The sequence below is a fragment of the Triturus cristatus genome, chromosome 1_2 (genome assembly GCF_964204655.1).
Source record: "Triturus cristatus chromosome 1_2, aTriCri1.1, whole genome shotgun sequence".
Taxonomy (NCBI): Eukaryota; Metazoa; Chordata; class Amphibia; order Caudata; family Salamandridae; genus Triturus; species Triturus cristatus.
In genome coordinates this window covers 299,740,143-299,755,607 of record NC_140580.1, presented here as the reverse complement: position 1 = coordinate 299,755,607, position 15,465 = coordinate 299,740,143, and the positions used below count along the sequence as shown (strand labels likewise).

The 15,465-nt window shown below is 44.5% G+C and overlaps 1 protein-coding gene across 3 annotated transcripts in view; it reads right to left on the bottom strand.

Annotated features, from left to right (window-relative positions):
- Positions 1-1,046: 1,046 nt before the first annotated feature.
- The window catches only part of MICU1 (mitochondrial calcium uptake 1), a 730,309-nt gene continuing 715,890 nt past the window's right edge, over positions 1,047-15,465 (bottom strand). For all 3 annotated transcript variants that reach the window (XM_085603833.1, XM_085603832.1, XM_085603834.1), the window contains exon 12: positions 1,047-1,958. In XM_085603833.1, the coding sequence (XP_085459959.1) occupies positions 1,798-1,958 (161 nt within the window). In that variant the 3' untranslated portion in view covers positions 1,047-1,797. The remainder of the gene's footprint in view (positions 1,959-15,465) is intronic.

The window sequence follows — 15,465 nt, the reverse complement described above, 5'->3', positions numbered from 1 at the left end:
TGCTGAAAGAAAGCACGGCGCCCATGTACTGCGAGTGAAGCGGTCCCATGTCAATAAATAAGTAGTCCCCCCAAAAATACATTAAAGACCTACACTGTAATTGCCTCGTGCTCCTGGTCTAAAAACTGAAGTAATGTAGCAGGAGCACCGGCCACAACTGAACCAATGGCAAGCAGCAGGTGGGATTACACTCAGTGAGAGTGATTACCACAGGTCTTGCAGACAGCGCATGCGCGCTGATCTAGACCTAAAAATTGTTCAACGGGTTGTTAGTGTAGCATTGTGCCATGCATAATGACCACAATTTGAAAATCCATATTGTGGACACACAATACCCTGCCCAATTCCAGAATTACCTTTGAAATGCTGAGGATAGGGAGGCCATGACCCAATTGCGTTCAGACTGGATCAACAAACAGAAGTGCACAATCTTGGAAGAACCGTTGACAGATATTACTGCCAGAGTAGCTAGCAGTCAGAAACATTCAAGAGACATTATAATCAATGCAGTGCCCAAAATCTACTGCTTATTTTGGAGGTCCTGAACCTGTGTCCAAAGATTTCTTGTTACAGGTGTGTAGGATGTAAAATCAAACGCTACCAAGGTATAAGATTGTAGGCAGTGAAACAGAGTTGTCAGCTTTATTGTAGAAGTGGCTGATGAGTGTGCCTAGTTCAGCTGAACCCAAGTCTCCAATTCAATAAGCAGGAGTTTATGGGTTCATGACCAAAATGAGTAGATCGGATTCTGCGTCATTATCTTAATCTTAGATCGATTCGGACACATTGTGTCCGATTATTTCCGATTCCGATTATTTCAGACCTACTGTGTAGTTGAATTGGTTGTCACCCTGAGCACTCTAAAAAACCAGAAATTATAATAACTGAGTGAATGACCCAGGGAAAGGCAATACAGTCCAGCACAGAAAACCCAGATAAAACTTTTCAGATCGTAATATTGCTTGTGATTCACTCATTTATCAAACACTTTTGATGTGTAGACTTGAGACCTTAAGGGAAAATACAACTTCTTTGGTACAAGAAAATATATAGTATTGTGCTTTTATTGATCATGTACAGTAAAATAACAACGTGTCACCTAGTGTCATGCTTCACACATTTAAAAAGACTTTATTGTACATTTAAAACGAGTCTGCAACGATGTCCTCACCCACGAGCGTCCCAGCATAATTTCTGCTATTCGGGTGACAAATGGTTTGATTAAACCTGGACACCCACTGTTTTGGTTTTAAAACAACAGGAGTATTTCTGTCACATAGTATTTAAAATGTATAACCTACCCTATATTTTTACACCCTTGTAAACACTTCAAAGAATCAAGACTTCAAAATCAGAATTAGACCCCTTTAACAGAAAAGTATATTTGTGCATATATAATATTTATACTCTTCGAAGAAGAAACAACCTACTTATTCTTTTTACAAGAAAGTCTTTGAGTGGATATATCAGTCACTACGCATGCTGACATCACATCTTGATTCCTTAAGTCACCCAAGTAAAATGTGAAAACAAATGGAGTGATGGGGTTGGCAGGAGAGAGAGAAAGAATCAAGTATATATGAAGGTACAGTTTCTTTTTGGTAGATGAAAGAATTTTTAAATGATCCAGCCTCATCCTCCAGTAGAGTAGCTGTGGACCATAGTCCACCCCAACCCAAACATGCGTTAGTGCATTCTGTAGTCTTCATGCTTCATATCTGCAAAGTCCAGACATGTTGCCACTCTTTCCATTCAAGTTTGACTGACAGCAGTTGCTCGAGCGCTCCTTTCCTCTAGCTACTGTTTGGGCATTGCAAAATCCCACGCCGTCTCCTGGGCACACTTCCACATGGCTCTCATGAGACGAGTAAATCCCATGTCCTTTGGTTTCTCCAGCCCTCTCATGAGCCTCTGCTTCATGATCGCAATAAATTCCTTGTTGCTTAATTCACCATTTCCTGAGGAAAAAATGCAAAAAGAGAAACAGACGAGCTGAAATCAATTCCTACCATTGAGACCGCTACGGCTTTAAAGCTAAACCACTTCTCGTTGGAAAATTCAGTTCGAAGCAAAAACATAGCAGTGTTATATCAAGTGGTGGCAGTTCTCAGAAAACCTTCCAGTTCTGCTGGAGTTTCATACTTTCACTAAACAGTAACTGATGGAGAGCGAAATACAAGAAGCAAGAAGTATTCACACTCAGCATATGGGAACATAATTTTTAACTAAAACAACACATGGTTAGACTATGATCTTCCTCCTTTCATGAAGTTTTTTTGTGTAGTTGTGATGTAATTATACACAACTACCCAGGCTTTGTATTACATTATGTATTTGATTAGGAGTGCAATACAGACAAATATACTGCCTTTTTGTCCTTGCTATGGGTTTGGGATACTGTAGGCATGCACAATATGGTCAATTTTCAAATTAGGCTATGGTTGCCCACATCTCTTCAAGCATATGAACGTTTGCAAGAAACAACTTCGAAACCCAATTTCTCCCAAACCGTACTTCTGTTTGTCACCGGCTTAACACAAAATTAGTTTCTGTTATGTTGATCAACTGTTTTACAATTTCCAAGACAGGTTTGGTTAAGTTTGTGTAGGCTGTAAGGCTCAGCTTACTGATGTTCATGGATCAAATTAATATTTTGTGAAGAAACTTCGAGAAACAATGAAGATTCATTGGATCTAATATTTCTAGTAAGTAAACATGGAGCGTAGTGTGAAAAATGGGAAAGAAGAGAACCACAGGAAACTTAGTGCCTAGTGCACTGATGCATGAAAATAGGTCATTAACTCTCCATGCAATACTTTATAAGCATTAGTATGATATTAGATAACAGTGTTGAGGGGTACACTCTGCTCTGGTCACAGAACACTGGTTTCAAGAGTCAATTTCAATGTAATTAAAAGTAAAAAAATAAGAAGTAATTAGGAGCATATGTAATTAAACTAATCGTCAATTACAAAACCCACATTTAGTAACCGTTATCAGTATTAAAAGGGGCTGACTTCCCTTACCCATTCTGGCGATACTCGAGTTGCTCAGGGGAGGGACCGGAAGGAAAACGTACTTACCTTCGGTAACATCTTAGCTGGTAGAGACAATCTAGCCGCAGATTCCTTACCACAGACTTTCTCAGGTATCAGGCTGGATCCAGAAGACATTTGCTCGAGAAATACCCTTGCACGCCAGTAGGTGGCGGAGTCTTCATTGTTCGCGCTGGAAGATTCGTCCACATCACCTATATAGGTGTCACCTTGGCCCACTGACGTCAGTTACTTTTCACGACTGTCCATGCCAGGAGCGCGGAGCCATAAAGTGAACTGACAGTGGACTGTTTAGAACAAGGGCCCTGAAAGGGATCATTCCAGACCGTAAAAACCTGTCCGCTGTGTGGGGAGGATGGGTGGGTCGGTTAGGAATCTGCCTCTAGATTATGATTCTACCAAATAAGGCATTACCGAAGGTAAGTAACTTGTCCATCTGATAGAGACATCTACCCGCAGATTCCTTACCTTAGAATAGATTCCCAAGCAATACCAACACCGGAAGAAGGATTGCGGACAAGTTTACACCAGGAAGTCCTGCAGGACAGAGCGCCCAAAAGGTCATCCCCGTGGACCTGACTGTCCAGGCAGTAGTGCTTAGAGAACGTGTGCAGTGACGCCCAGGTTGCTGCTTGACAAATGTCAAAGACTTGACCACCCTGTTGCAATGCTGTAGTAGCAGCCTTAGCTCTGGTGGAATCAGCTCTCAAGCCTTCAGGAGGCTGTTTCCTAGCCCCAGTGTAGCAAAGTTTGATGCAGAGGACGACCCATCGCAAGATAGTACTTTTCCGCACCGCACAAACTTTTTTTATCCAACGTACCCAAAGAAGAGTTGATTGTCCACCCGAAACTGGGTCCAGACGGTGGAGTCGCTGATCCTCTTTAGAGGGGTGTGGAGGAGCATAGAAAGTGGGCAGGATGGCAGATTGCCCCACGTGGAATGGTGTTACCACTTTCAGTGAGAAAGAGGCCCTAGTGCGAACCACCAACTTATTAGGGAAGATGGTCAGGAAAGAAGGTTTGGATGACATTCAGTCACGCTCCTAGTAGAAGTTATTGCCACTAAAAAGGCTGTTTTGCTGAAAAGCAGCTCGTAGAGGTCAGTTGTGCAGAGGTTCTTACAGAGCACACATCAGGATGGTAACAATCAAATTAAGGTCCCACTGAGAAATGATGAATGGGGCAGGTGGGAACATATGTACAAGCCCCTTAAGAAATCTGTTCACGATAGGGGATTTAAATAAAGACTGTTGGTTTGGCAGCCTCAAGAAGGCAGACAAGGCCGAAAGGTACTCTTTAAGAGAGGGAAGCAGAAAGTGGATCAATAGACCTTTGTGTACAATATTTTACAAACTTCTTACACTGGCAAGCGTACACAGTCTCGGCAGCGGGACGCCTGGCTGCCAAAATAACATCACAGACTTTTGAAGGGAGGGCGAATGCTGTCAACTGCCATCGCTCAATCTGCACACGAGAAGGCATAGAGGGGACAGGTTTGGGTGGAGGACCCTCCCCTGCTGCTGCGACAGAAGATACTCCAGAAGGGGCAGCGTGATAGGAGGATAGATTCTCAGTTGGAGAAGCTTGAGATACCAGACTCTCCATGCCCAGTCCGGAGCCACAAGAATAACTTGGGCCCGGTCGTTCCTGATGTTCTTGACCACTCTGGACAGGAGTGGTATTGGTGGAAAGGTGTTCAGGAGGCCCGAGCACCACAGGGACAAGAAGCGTCGCCGAGAGAGTGCCGCCTTGGAAACTCCAGTGGCAAAATCCCTAACATTGCACGTTATCGGTGAAGGAGAACAAATCTAACCAAGGCTCTCCACACTTCTGAAAAAAATCTTGTGCTACCTCTGGATGGAGACACCATTCCTGATCTGCTAGGCATCGATGTGCCCTGGGGGTTGTTGAACCACCAGGGACATGCCCTGCTGTTCCAGCTATGCCCAAAGATGCAGGGCCTCCTGACAAAGGATCAAGGGCCCTACCTCGCCCTGTTTGTGGCAGTACCACATGGTGGTGGTGTTGTTCGTGAACACCTGAACCAGCTTTCCTTTAATGGAAAGGAGAAATGCTTTCAATGCCAAACGAAGTGCTCAGAGCTCCAGCAAGTTGATGTGGAGTCCGGATTCCACCGGAGACCAGAGTCCTCTGATCTCCATCCCTCCCAGATGACTGCTCCCTCCCTGGAGTGACGCATCGGTCACTACTGTGTGATCTGGGAGGGGAGGGCTGGACAGAATGTCAACGACTGTCGTCGTTCAACGCCACGACTGGCTCAGAACTTCTGGCTTTTTAAGGGATGTCCTGGCTTCCCTTATGGAAATGCCCTTTGATGGCACCGTCTCTGCCGAGACCAGACGGACATGGCTCTGGAGCGCTTTAAGGACTCGTGAGCTACGGCCAAGTTCTTGGGCCTCTCAGTGCCCACCAGCCTTGTCTGCTTTTCGCCCCAATGGTGGCCATGGAGGGGGCTTTTCAGCTGCACTTGCCATAGCCCACCCTTAAGACCGCGCAAGACATTTGCATGGCCGTGGGCGCAGCTCCTTTCAACCCAGTGGGCCAGACTGCTAGAGTCAGTTCACTCTTTCCCCTGCAGCCTCTAAACCTTCCTAGTCCGACCCTTCAAGATCACGGGCAGCCAGTTGGTGGCAGGATCAGCCATCCCCTTCACCACTGGCAAAACATCACATCAAACAAGTGGATTCTTCAGATAGTGAAGGGGCTATTCCCTCCTCTTCAAGACTACTTCTCCCTCCATGCCTTTGGCTTACAGCCAGCTGACGGAGGACCACCTGAACTTGCTTCAGGAGGAAGTCAGGACTCTATTGGCAAAGGGAGCCATAGAGAGGGTTCCGGTGCCAGAAGTAGGCTGTGGTTGCTATTCCTGCTACTTTTTGGTCCCGAAAAGTAACAAGGGCCTTTGTCCTATTCTAGATCTGGGAGCCCTCAACTACTTCCTCAAAAAGTAAAAGTTCGAAATGCTCACTCTGGCTTAGGTCTTGTCTGCACTAGACCCCAAAGACTGGTTTGGTAGCGCTGAACTTGCAGGATGCCTATTTTCACATTCCCAGTCCTGCCTGCCCTTCGACATTACCTGCTGTTTGTGGTAGGCCACAAGCACTTTCAGTTCACTGTGCTTCCCTTTGGCCTCACCAGCGCCCAGTGGCGGCTGGTGACATTTGAAAGTGGTAGGGCGTCAAACGTGTGGTGGAACGCACCGCGGCGAGCGAGCGCGCCCGATCAGCATAAGGAGGGTTCGGGGGGGTCCCCTCCCGAGAAAATGTGGAAAAAGAGTGGGCAAATGGTGCATTTTCAAGCAAATTTGAGAAAGCAAGATGGTTATAAAAGCAATTGTGAAAGTACAGTTATAACATTAATAAAGAGATGTCAATGTCATATTAATAACATAGGTAGTTCTTTATTCAGTATAATCACAGAACTGCATAGCAGACTTCGAGATAACAATGCTGAGTACCATTCATACATAGCACATTTGCCATCAAAATGTTCTTTTTTTGAAGCATTCACCTTAACTGTTTGAGCTCGTAAAATAAGTAAAGCAGTGGCAGCTGGTGATTTTTCAAAGTGTAAAAAAGTTAGAACCAACTGAGCCCAACTGATATAAGTCAAGATCAGGGGGAGGGGGTTCTTCATCTAAGAAGTTTTTGAAAGAAAAAAAGGGCAAATAGTGCATTTTAAGCTAATTTAGACAAAAAAATGAAAAAGCAATAAGAATCTAGACCACACATAGGGTGCACGACAACTGAGCTGCCTCTTTGTTAATGGCATTATTGTAAGGAGGGAGGCTGAACACTTCTAGTAAAGTACACCTGCACCTCAGTAAGCAGTCTAGGGACATAGTGTTGGACTAAACCTGACTTGTATTTTTGTCACAAATCTAACAAAAAATAAAAACATAAGTTGGCAGTGTAAGGCACAAGACCCACCATGAAAGCTTTAATGTGAAAACACACTTCCTTCTGTAATTACTAAAACATACACAGCGACAGTCCTATTCTGCCTCAGCATTGTGGCTTTTATTGAAAAAAGGACACTAGATGGAATACATAATCTCCCAAATACATTCTGTAACTATTTCTCACAGCGAAACATCGAGCACATGCATCAGTGTACACTGTTGTTGCTCTATAAAATATAAAAGCCAACAGTTGAAAAACTGCTGAAAAAAATATTTAAAAATCATAACAAAGCACAACAGTGCATTACTGCTGCATAATCAGTAGTTTTGCCTGTAAATTGGACAGTCACCCGAGGTCAGCTCTGTACCCCCAGAAACATCAAAGTCCAAGTTCATATAGGTGTTTTGCAAGGTATAGGAGATTGCATGCACTTTACTTGCTGCAGACAATGTTTGTGGTAGTACCAGAGAAATAAACAGTAAAAGCAGCCTTCCAGACCATAAAACAGGAGCACAAACATAACAAAAAAAACTGCCTACTCTTTCCCATTATTAAACGTTACCTCACTGTGTTAGTGATGACTTCACTCGGCCTCAGGAGTCTGCTGAGAGAAGGGTTCCCACTTCACCTCTACTCTCGCCTTCTGTCAGCAGAATCTGTTGCGCAAATTGCACTGCATTTTACGCTACTAAGTTAAAGGCATCAAATGGCGTGCCAGCCACCTAGCTTAGGCGGCAAGGAGCCTTTGATGTGGTTTCTAACACTTGCAACAATGTGAAACTCTATGTAGGTATTCTGGGTTTGCAGACCTCTTTACAGCACTAAAGTGAAATAACATGCGCTCTCTGACATACTTTGGGTGCTCTCATACACCAATCTATAAATAGAAGCAGATCGGCTTAGTTTGGCACACATGTATCCATGTCAAAAAGTTGTGGCGGAACCTGCCATTGAGCAGCACTGATACTTGGACCTGAATCCAAAAGTGGACCCAGCTTTAATTTTAAGAACCCTGAGTGAAAGTGCACCCTGCTTTAATTTGAAGAACCCTGAGTGCTTTCTGCCCTCTTACTCTCCCTGCTCTGCCAGTGGCTCTCTAATTACCCATCTGCCTCCTTCTACCCCTCTCTGACTCTGCCCTGCTCCGTGCTCTCTCTCGCCGCTCTGACTGCCCCTCTGTCTCTGCCCTCTTACAGTAGGAGCTCTCTCTCTGGCCCAACTGCCTCTCTCCTACCTCCTGCCACTCTCTGTCTCTGCCCCACTGCTCTCTCTGCCTCCCAGGCTCTCCCCCCTCTCACTCTCCCATCTCTGACTGCGATTCTTGAACTGCCTCTCTTTCTCTGCCCTCCTACTCTCCCCGCTCTGCCTGTCCTCTAACTGCCCCTCTGTCTCTGCCTTGCTCCTCTGTCCCTGCCCTGCTCCACACTCTTTCTCTCGCCGCTCTGACTGCCCCTCTGTCTCTGCCCTTCTCTGCCCTCTTACACTCAGAGCTCTGTCTCTGGCCCAACTGCCCCTCTCCCGCCTCCTGCCACTCTCTGCCTCCGAGGCTCTCCCCCCTCTTACTCTCCCCTCTCTGCCTGCGGTTCTCTCACTGCCTCTCTTTCTCTGCCCTTCTCTGCCCTCCTACTCTCCCCGCTCTGCCTGTCCTTTGACTGCCCCTTTGTCTCTTCCCTGCTCCTCTGTCCCTGCCCTGCTCCACACTCTTTCTCTCGCCGCTCTGACTGCCCCTCTGTCTCTGCCCTTCTCTGCCCTCTTACACTCAGAGCTCTGTCTCTGGCCCAACTGCCCCTCTCCCGCCTCCTGCCACTCTCTGCCTCCGAGGCTCTCCCCCCTCTTACTCTCCCCTCTCTGCCTGCGGTTCTCTCACTGCCTCTCTTTCTCTGCCCTTCTCTGCCCTCCTACTCTCCCCGCTCTGCCTGTCCTTTGACTGCCCCTTTGTCTCTTCCCTGCTCCTCTGTCCCTGCCCTGCTCCACACTCTTTCTCTCGCCGCTCTGACTGCCCCTCTGTCTCTGCCCTTCTCTGCCCTCTTACACTCAGAGCTCTGTCTCTGGCCCAACTGCCCCTCTCCCTCCTCCTGCCACTCTCTGCCTTCGAGGCTCTTCCCCCTCTTACTCTCCCCGCTCTGCCTGTCCTTTGACTGCCCCTTTGTCTCTTCCCTGCTCCTCTGTCCCTGCCCTGCTCCACGCTCTATCTCACGCCACTCTGATTGCCCCAAAAAACCACAAACATACTTTAATTTTATTCTAAACCAAAGGAATGTTACCACTTTTCTGTGATATACAAGCTGATGAATATACTATAACAGAATTGTCGGTATATGTATTCAGTATTTCTTATATATAAATATATCACACTCGTGTAAAATCCAATATTTACAGTCATAAACATGTAGTGATTAAATACGTTCTTTAGTTGTTTCTAAGTATAACTATAATAAAGAAACTTTGAACATAACCTAAGGGAAATCCCATCCTACAGCCAGTCAGATGGAGCCATAAAATACAAATCACTCACCTCGTGAGACAGGGTTGAGAGTCTGCAGAGCACCATCTGGACTCTGCAAGCAGTGACGCAGCCACGAGTCCCAGACAACTGAAGTGGGCACCTAAGCAACCTTCCCTTCATGCTGCCATCGTGTCCAGGGGTCTTCTGCTGGCTGCCAGACAGTCCATCACTGTGTAGTGCTGTAGACGTGTGATGCACCTACAATTCAACACCGGAAACAGAAAACTCGAGTCTGCGCAGTGTGTCTTCAGGAATCATGTGGATACACTGCACAGAATCAATTTCTACGCTTCCTGTCTGCCTGGAGCCTCTACCCCACCCCTTGCCAACTCCTCCTCACAGGGTGGGACCAACCCACCGTGACGAGTTGGAAATGGGTGGGGTAGCCATGCTCTTCACTCCCTGATTGACGTGAAGCCCCTGCACTACAGGGCTTAAGCCTGAAGCGCCCGGGGCTAACTTTACCCCCACGTCATCAGGGGGTGGAGACTGATCCTTTGAGCTATGTGTTTGCCGAGCTGATGACCTCACAGACCTCAGGTCGGTGAGCTCTTCAGCCCGGCAAATAGTTTGCCCAACGTCACTCAGCGTCAGTGACTCAGGCTGGCATTGTGCATTACTTATGGCCCCATTCACAGAAAACAAGGATGGCATGTATACTATTTACCGACCGAATTTAGGTGAGTGCAGCAGCCTGCATTTTTAATAACATAAACTGCAAACTGTTTTTATTGTGGAGATGGACGGTGATGATGGGGACAAAAGTAAAGGGGGCGGAGCCCCGACGCCCGGTACGAGAAACCGCCACTGCCAGCGCCCCCTTAGGTGTTCACCAAGGTGATGGCAAGGTGGCAGCTCATCTGCACAGAACACAGGGTGCCAGTATTCTCCTATCTGGATGACTGGCTATTGAAGGTGAGCTCACCCCAGACTGTCCTCTCCCACCTCCAGACTATGGCGAACCTCTTGCTTTCACTGGGATTCACTATCAAGGTGCTAAAGTCAAACCTGACTCCCTCTCAGACGCTCCCTTTAATCTGAGCTGTTCTGGACACAGTGCAGTTTCAGGCCTATCCTCCTGAACGGCAAGCCCAGGATATTGTCCATGATACCGATATTTCAGCCTCTATCCTGAATTTCGGTGAGGATGACTCTGAGGCTGCTGGGCCTCATGTCCTCCTGCATCCTGCTGGTGACACATGCCAGATGGCATATGCAGGCTCTGCAGTGGGACCTGAAGATCCAGTGACGCAGCATCAGGGGAATTTCTCTGATGTATTCCAGATCTGGGAGGGGACTGCACAGGATCTGCAGTGGTGACTGACTGACAGCAATTGGGTCTGAGGCTATGCTGCCATCATAGACGCAAATACATGGAGGTAACAAGTTTGTGAATCACTGGTGAAGAAGAACTGCATTGAGAAACTAATCAGGAACAAATGTCAAAGAGTGGCTCCATAGTGGAAGCTATAAGATGCATCTCAGCTTAATAGGTGGTAGTGCCCAGTTGTAAAGAGGTTAGGTAAAGGAAAAACACAGCAATGAAGGTGCCCTCGGTTGCTTTGATGTTTTACCCCAGTTAGGTCGACGTTGTCAAACAACATAGTCTGATTGTAGATCAGAAGAAAGAGGAGCCCCTCCTATATGCTTTTGAGGATTTAGTGTGGTGTTTTTGTCCAGACGTTTAGTTTAAATGTCTTAACCTCCTCTGATTAGAATTTTCAAGTCTTTGGAGAACCCAAATACCCACTATCAACTAACAGAGGACCAGTTGTGATGGACAGTTAAGGGCCTGGAGTCTCCTCCTATGGTGGTTCTCCATCTGTGCCTTGCAAGACAGAGATGGCAGGTGAGCTCCAATTATATAACTCTCTATGCACACAGAATCAATAATTTGGAGCCGGTCTAGTAGAAAGGTTCATCTGAATTTCTGTGGATCATATGGGTGTAGTACAATATCAATACCAGGTCTTTTCTCAAACGCTTCAGTGACATGAAATTCATTTCAGACAAGGAGACAGTGAAAATAGAAAAAAAGACTTTTGTTGCTTTATTCAGAAGCCCCTATCCCAGAGGGTGTCTAAAAGCATCTGCACACTTTAGAATGGAGACTGTTAGTGTTTAGGCTCAGATCAGCAAATTGTTACTACTTCACTAACATATGAGCTGGTCGCAAAGGACTGTCACCATCGAGCAGAATTTGGTAATTGCTCTGAGGCCACATTTATACCATAATTCAAGGTTATTATGTTGATAATGATACTCTTGCTATATGTATAAAGATACTGTGATGGTCCTCACTAACAGGGAAAAGCGGTATGCATTCAGTACATTAAGGGAGAAAAGCTTGCTCCAGGTTGCATGAAGCAATAGATAACTTAAGTATCATATCTACTCAAAGTAAATGTTGGTGACAATATTCCTACAATAGAGGCACACACCTTTACAGATAAGGAAACAGACAAGCACATCGTTGGAAAGGACAGACCTCTTAGACCGTTTACTGCCAGACGGTTTACTGCCACATTCTTCAGCCACAGCAATCTTATAATAGATTTGATGCAAGTAGAGATCCAGTGGACAATTAAGAGCAGAACAATTTTTCTTCTAGAACATGTATGCATATTCAAATATTCAAAATTCAAGGCTAATGCAGGCTGCTAAGAAAAGGAGGAAGTATGCACAGTGAAATTTCTTGCCCCTTGAAGCGAAGGATCTCAATGGCCTTAGTAACAGATAAAAAGAATAGCTTGCGTAGGTGGAACTCCCACTATTTATTATGCTAGCAGGGTTGTTGGTTTAAGGGTAGACATGCTTAGCCTACGGTCCTTCAACTCAATCACCTGAAGGATCTGTTCAATAGTAGGATTGTTGAACATTTCAAGAGCGTAATACTGCATTGGAGGCCAGTCTGAAACATGATGGAAAAGTGAAAAAGGGTAAGATGAATGAGAAGCTGCCAGTGAAACAATCCCATGAAATACGCCTCATAGAGAAGGAATATCTGCCTCCATCTGGTATGGGTCTGGACCACCACAGTAAAAACAATATATATAACTTGTGCCCACTTCAAATAAGTAATTGGACAAGGACCGGCTGTTGGAACAGCCACCTGGGGAAGCTTAGGCCTACAATTTTAAGACCAGGCACTAGACCATGGATTAGAGAAAATAATACGATTGAGTATGAGTTGATGAAATTCCTTAATAGACAAAGCACAGTGCCCCTATTACTTTGGGAATATGTTTGGGAGGGTATGGACTTCAGAAAACATTACCCTTGACCACCTCCTATCAGTTTAGCTGCAAGGAGCTACATCCTCTGACTGTTTTCCAGAAGCAATGGAAAAGGAAGAACTTAATACAAGCCCTGTTTTGAAATGCCAAACAAAAATGAGACATTTGGATGGATTTTACTTTGTAGACATGAGAAAGACTGCAGTATTGACTGGTGGGGACTTGGGACTTAACTGCGCCAATTGAGCAAAGTGTAAGGAATTGACTCTTAGGGAGTGAACCAATCAATAGCCTACCAACATTCTGGTCTGCAGGTGCTGGAGAACTAGAGCTTTAAAGAACTATCTAAAGAAATGCCCTATTTATCTTTATCAATAGAGGGAACCTTGATAAGTGCCCAAGACAAAAACCTGTCAACTTGTGTCCAAGAGCTTTTTTTTTCCTTTCACTGACAGTGGCTTTTCCCACCACAAGAAAGATCAGAACTTCAAGTTAATGAACCATCGGGAATGTCTTACAGGCATGCATAGGCTTGAGTCTTTGTTCACCATGCCATTCTTTCAGATCAGACCACTACTTTCATATCGAGGATCTTTTGTATTTCTATCTAAGTTCACACTATCTTGGGGAAACTCAGTCTCTTGTCAATTTGAGCTGATTTCTGAAAGAGAGCCTTCCAACTTGTGAGCAGGATCTGCAGGATCTGAATGAATGCAAACCGAACACTGATCAACTTTCACACTGGTTGCAATATTTGACAGCACGTTTTTAGGTGTCCTGTGAATAGGCAGCAGAGATAATCACAGGAAGAACACGTATTTCTACGTACTGACAAATGACACAAACACACCTCAGTAAGAACATGAGCAAATAGGAGACTTGTACCAAGGCAGAGTAAAATAAACCAAGCAGGATGCAGAGTCTGAAGTCCACCAGCCAAATTCCTGTCCTAACATTAGGTGTTTTTTGGGGGGAAAAAGATCCAAGGAAAATAGCATACATTTCCATGCACATTGAAAGCAAACGTATGCCTCAGAAGAGTCCCGAGATATTTTTGAAGCGCTACACATGCTAAATCTGAAAATCTTATAATGATGAATTTGATATAATTTATGCATCATTCCACTGCTACCAGTTTAAAAATACACATCCCTGCAATGGTTCATTAAAAATTAACAGTCTGTTCAGAGCTCATTTGCAGGTCAGATTTTAGAGATTGGAGGCGAACTACTCATTTACAGATATGATTATATACTGAAAGGAGGTCTATTTGGCAAGGTGATTCAATCAATCTAATAATAGTACATTAACGAAGAACTGTTGGAGACAGGCTCTGAAGTGGAAAACCTATTTATTGAGTTTTATTAAGTATTCATTATTTAAAATACGTTTGTCAGTAGGTTCCTACGGACCTGATTTTCACTTGTTAATTGAGCGATTGGATTTTAGCTCCAGTTTCTCAGCTGGAGACCACAACCTGTCTAGATGTAAGTGAAGACTTAATGTACAGACTTGTTATACCAGAAAAACTACATTCTCTTTCTTTGTATTCTCATTAAAATAATCTATTTTTTTGCTTGACTGGTGATAACATCCTTAGTTTCGTATAAGCAATCTTCTCTGTCCTCTAGTTAATGTCAAGAATTGGGGTAGGAGCAGCTTAGATAGCAGGAATGAAGGTAGGTGAGAGAGGAAATAATTGTTAATATATTCAAGGACATTGATTGTGCGCCGATACCGCTGGCTAGAAAAGCCTATTTCCTTCTGAGGTGTGTGACACAATGCTAACTGTAAATGCATCAGAGGGACCTTCAGTCAGCTAACCGTATCTGCTACTGCTACGATGGACAGCAAGCTATAAATAAATACATATAAGGACTCTTAGATGATTCCGATCCAATAACAACAATACTTCAAATGAAACTACAGAAATCTGCGAGGTCTATGGATACTAACTTATTTTGCTAAAAGTTTAATGCAGCATATTTTCTGCTTTGTAACGCCATGAATAACAGGTGCTACTCATGCCAAACCAATGGTAGTCATGTAACTGGGATCTATGTTAAAAGTTACAACTGCATTGATAACTGCCACCATAATCACTACCCCAGATCAATGAACTTGTAAGCGCCACATTTCCATTTTGTGTTAGGATAACAATGAAGAATAACCCATAATCAAGAATTCCACTAAATAACATTAAAACTAAACCATAACCTATTGATATATCCTCTTTGATGTATCATAACTCTCAACCCATCACCAAATCCACAAAAAATACTGACCCTGCTTTCGCCTTTGCACTAACCCTATCTGCAACATACCTTTACCCGGACACTTCTCACTATTTGCCTACCCTGAGTCCTCCTCAAACCATAATCCTACACTGACCGATTGGTCATCCTGACCGAATATCAATCCTAAAGTTACATTCCTTTTTCCATTTACAAACTTCACATTGCCTTTTTGTGCTTGACTTGTACTTTATTAATGTCTTTCTTTATGCTGCATTTTTTCAAACTAGATTTGTAGTTATTGGATTTCTTGAATATGCTCTGTGCACTTTCACATAATACAACATAAGTGAGCTTGGAAAGATGAACAGATGAGACAGTCCTCGGGTATTCCAAAAAATAACCTATAGCTAATGCAAAGAGCCTTAAGTCTCTGAAATGACCAGATCCACCTCACACTTTTCATACATTGCTTTTCCGTCGTCCCTGAATTACTTCCAATTCCCTACA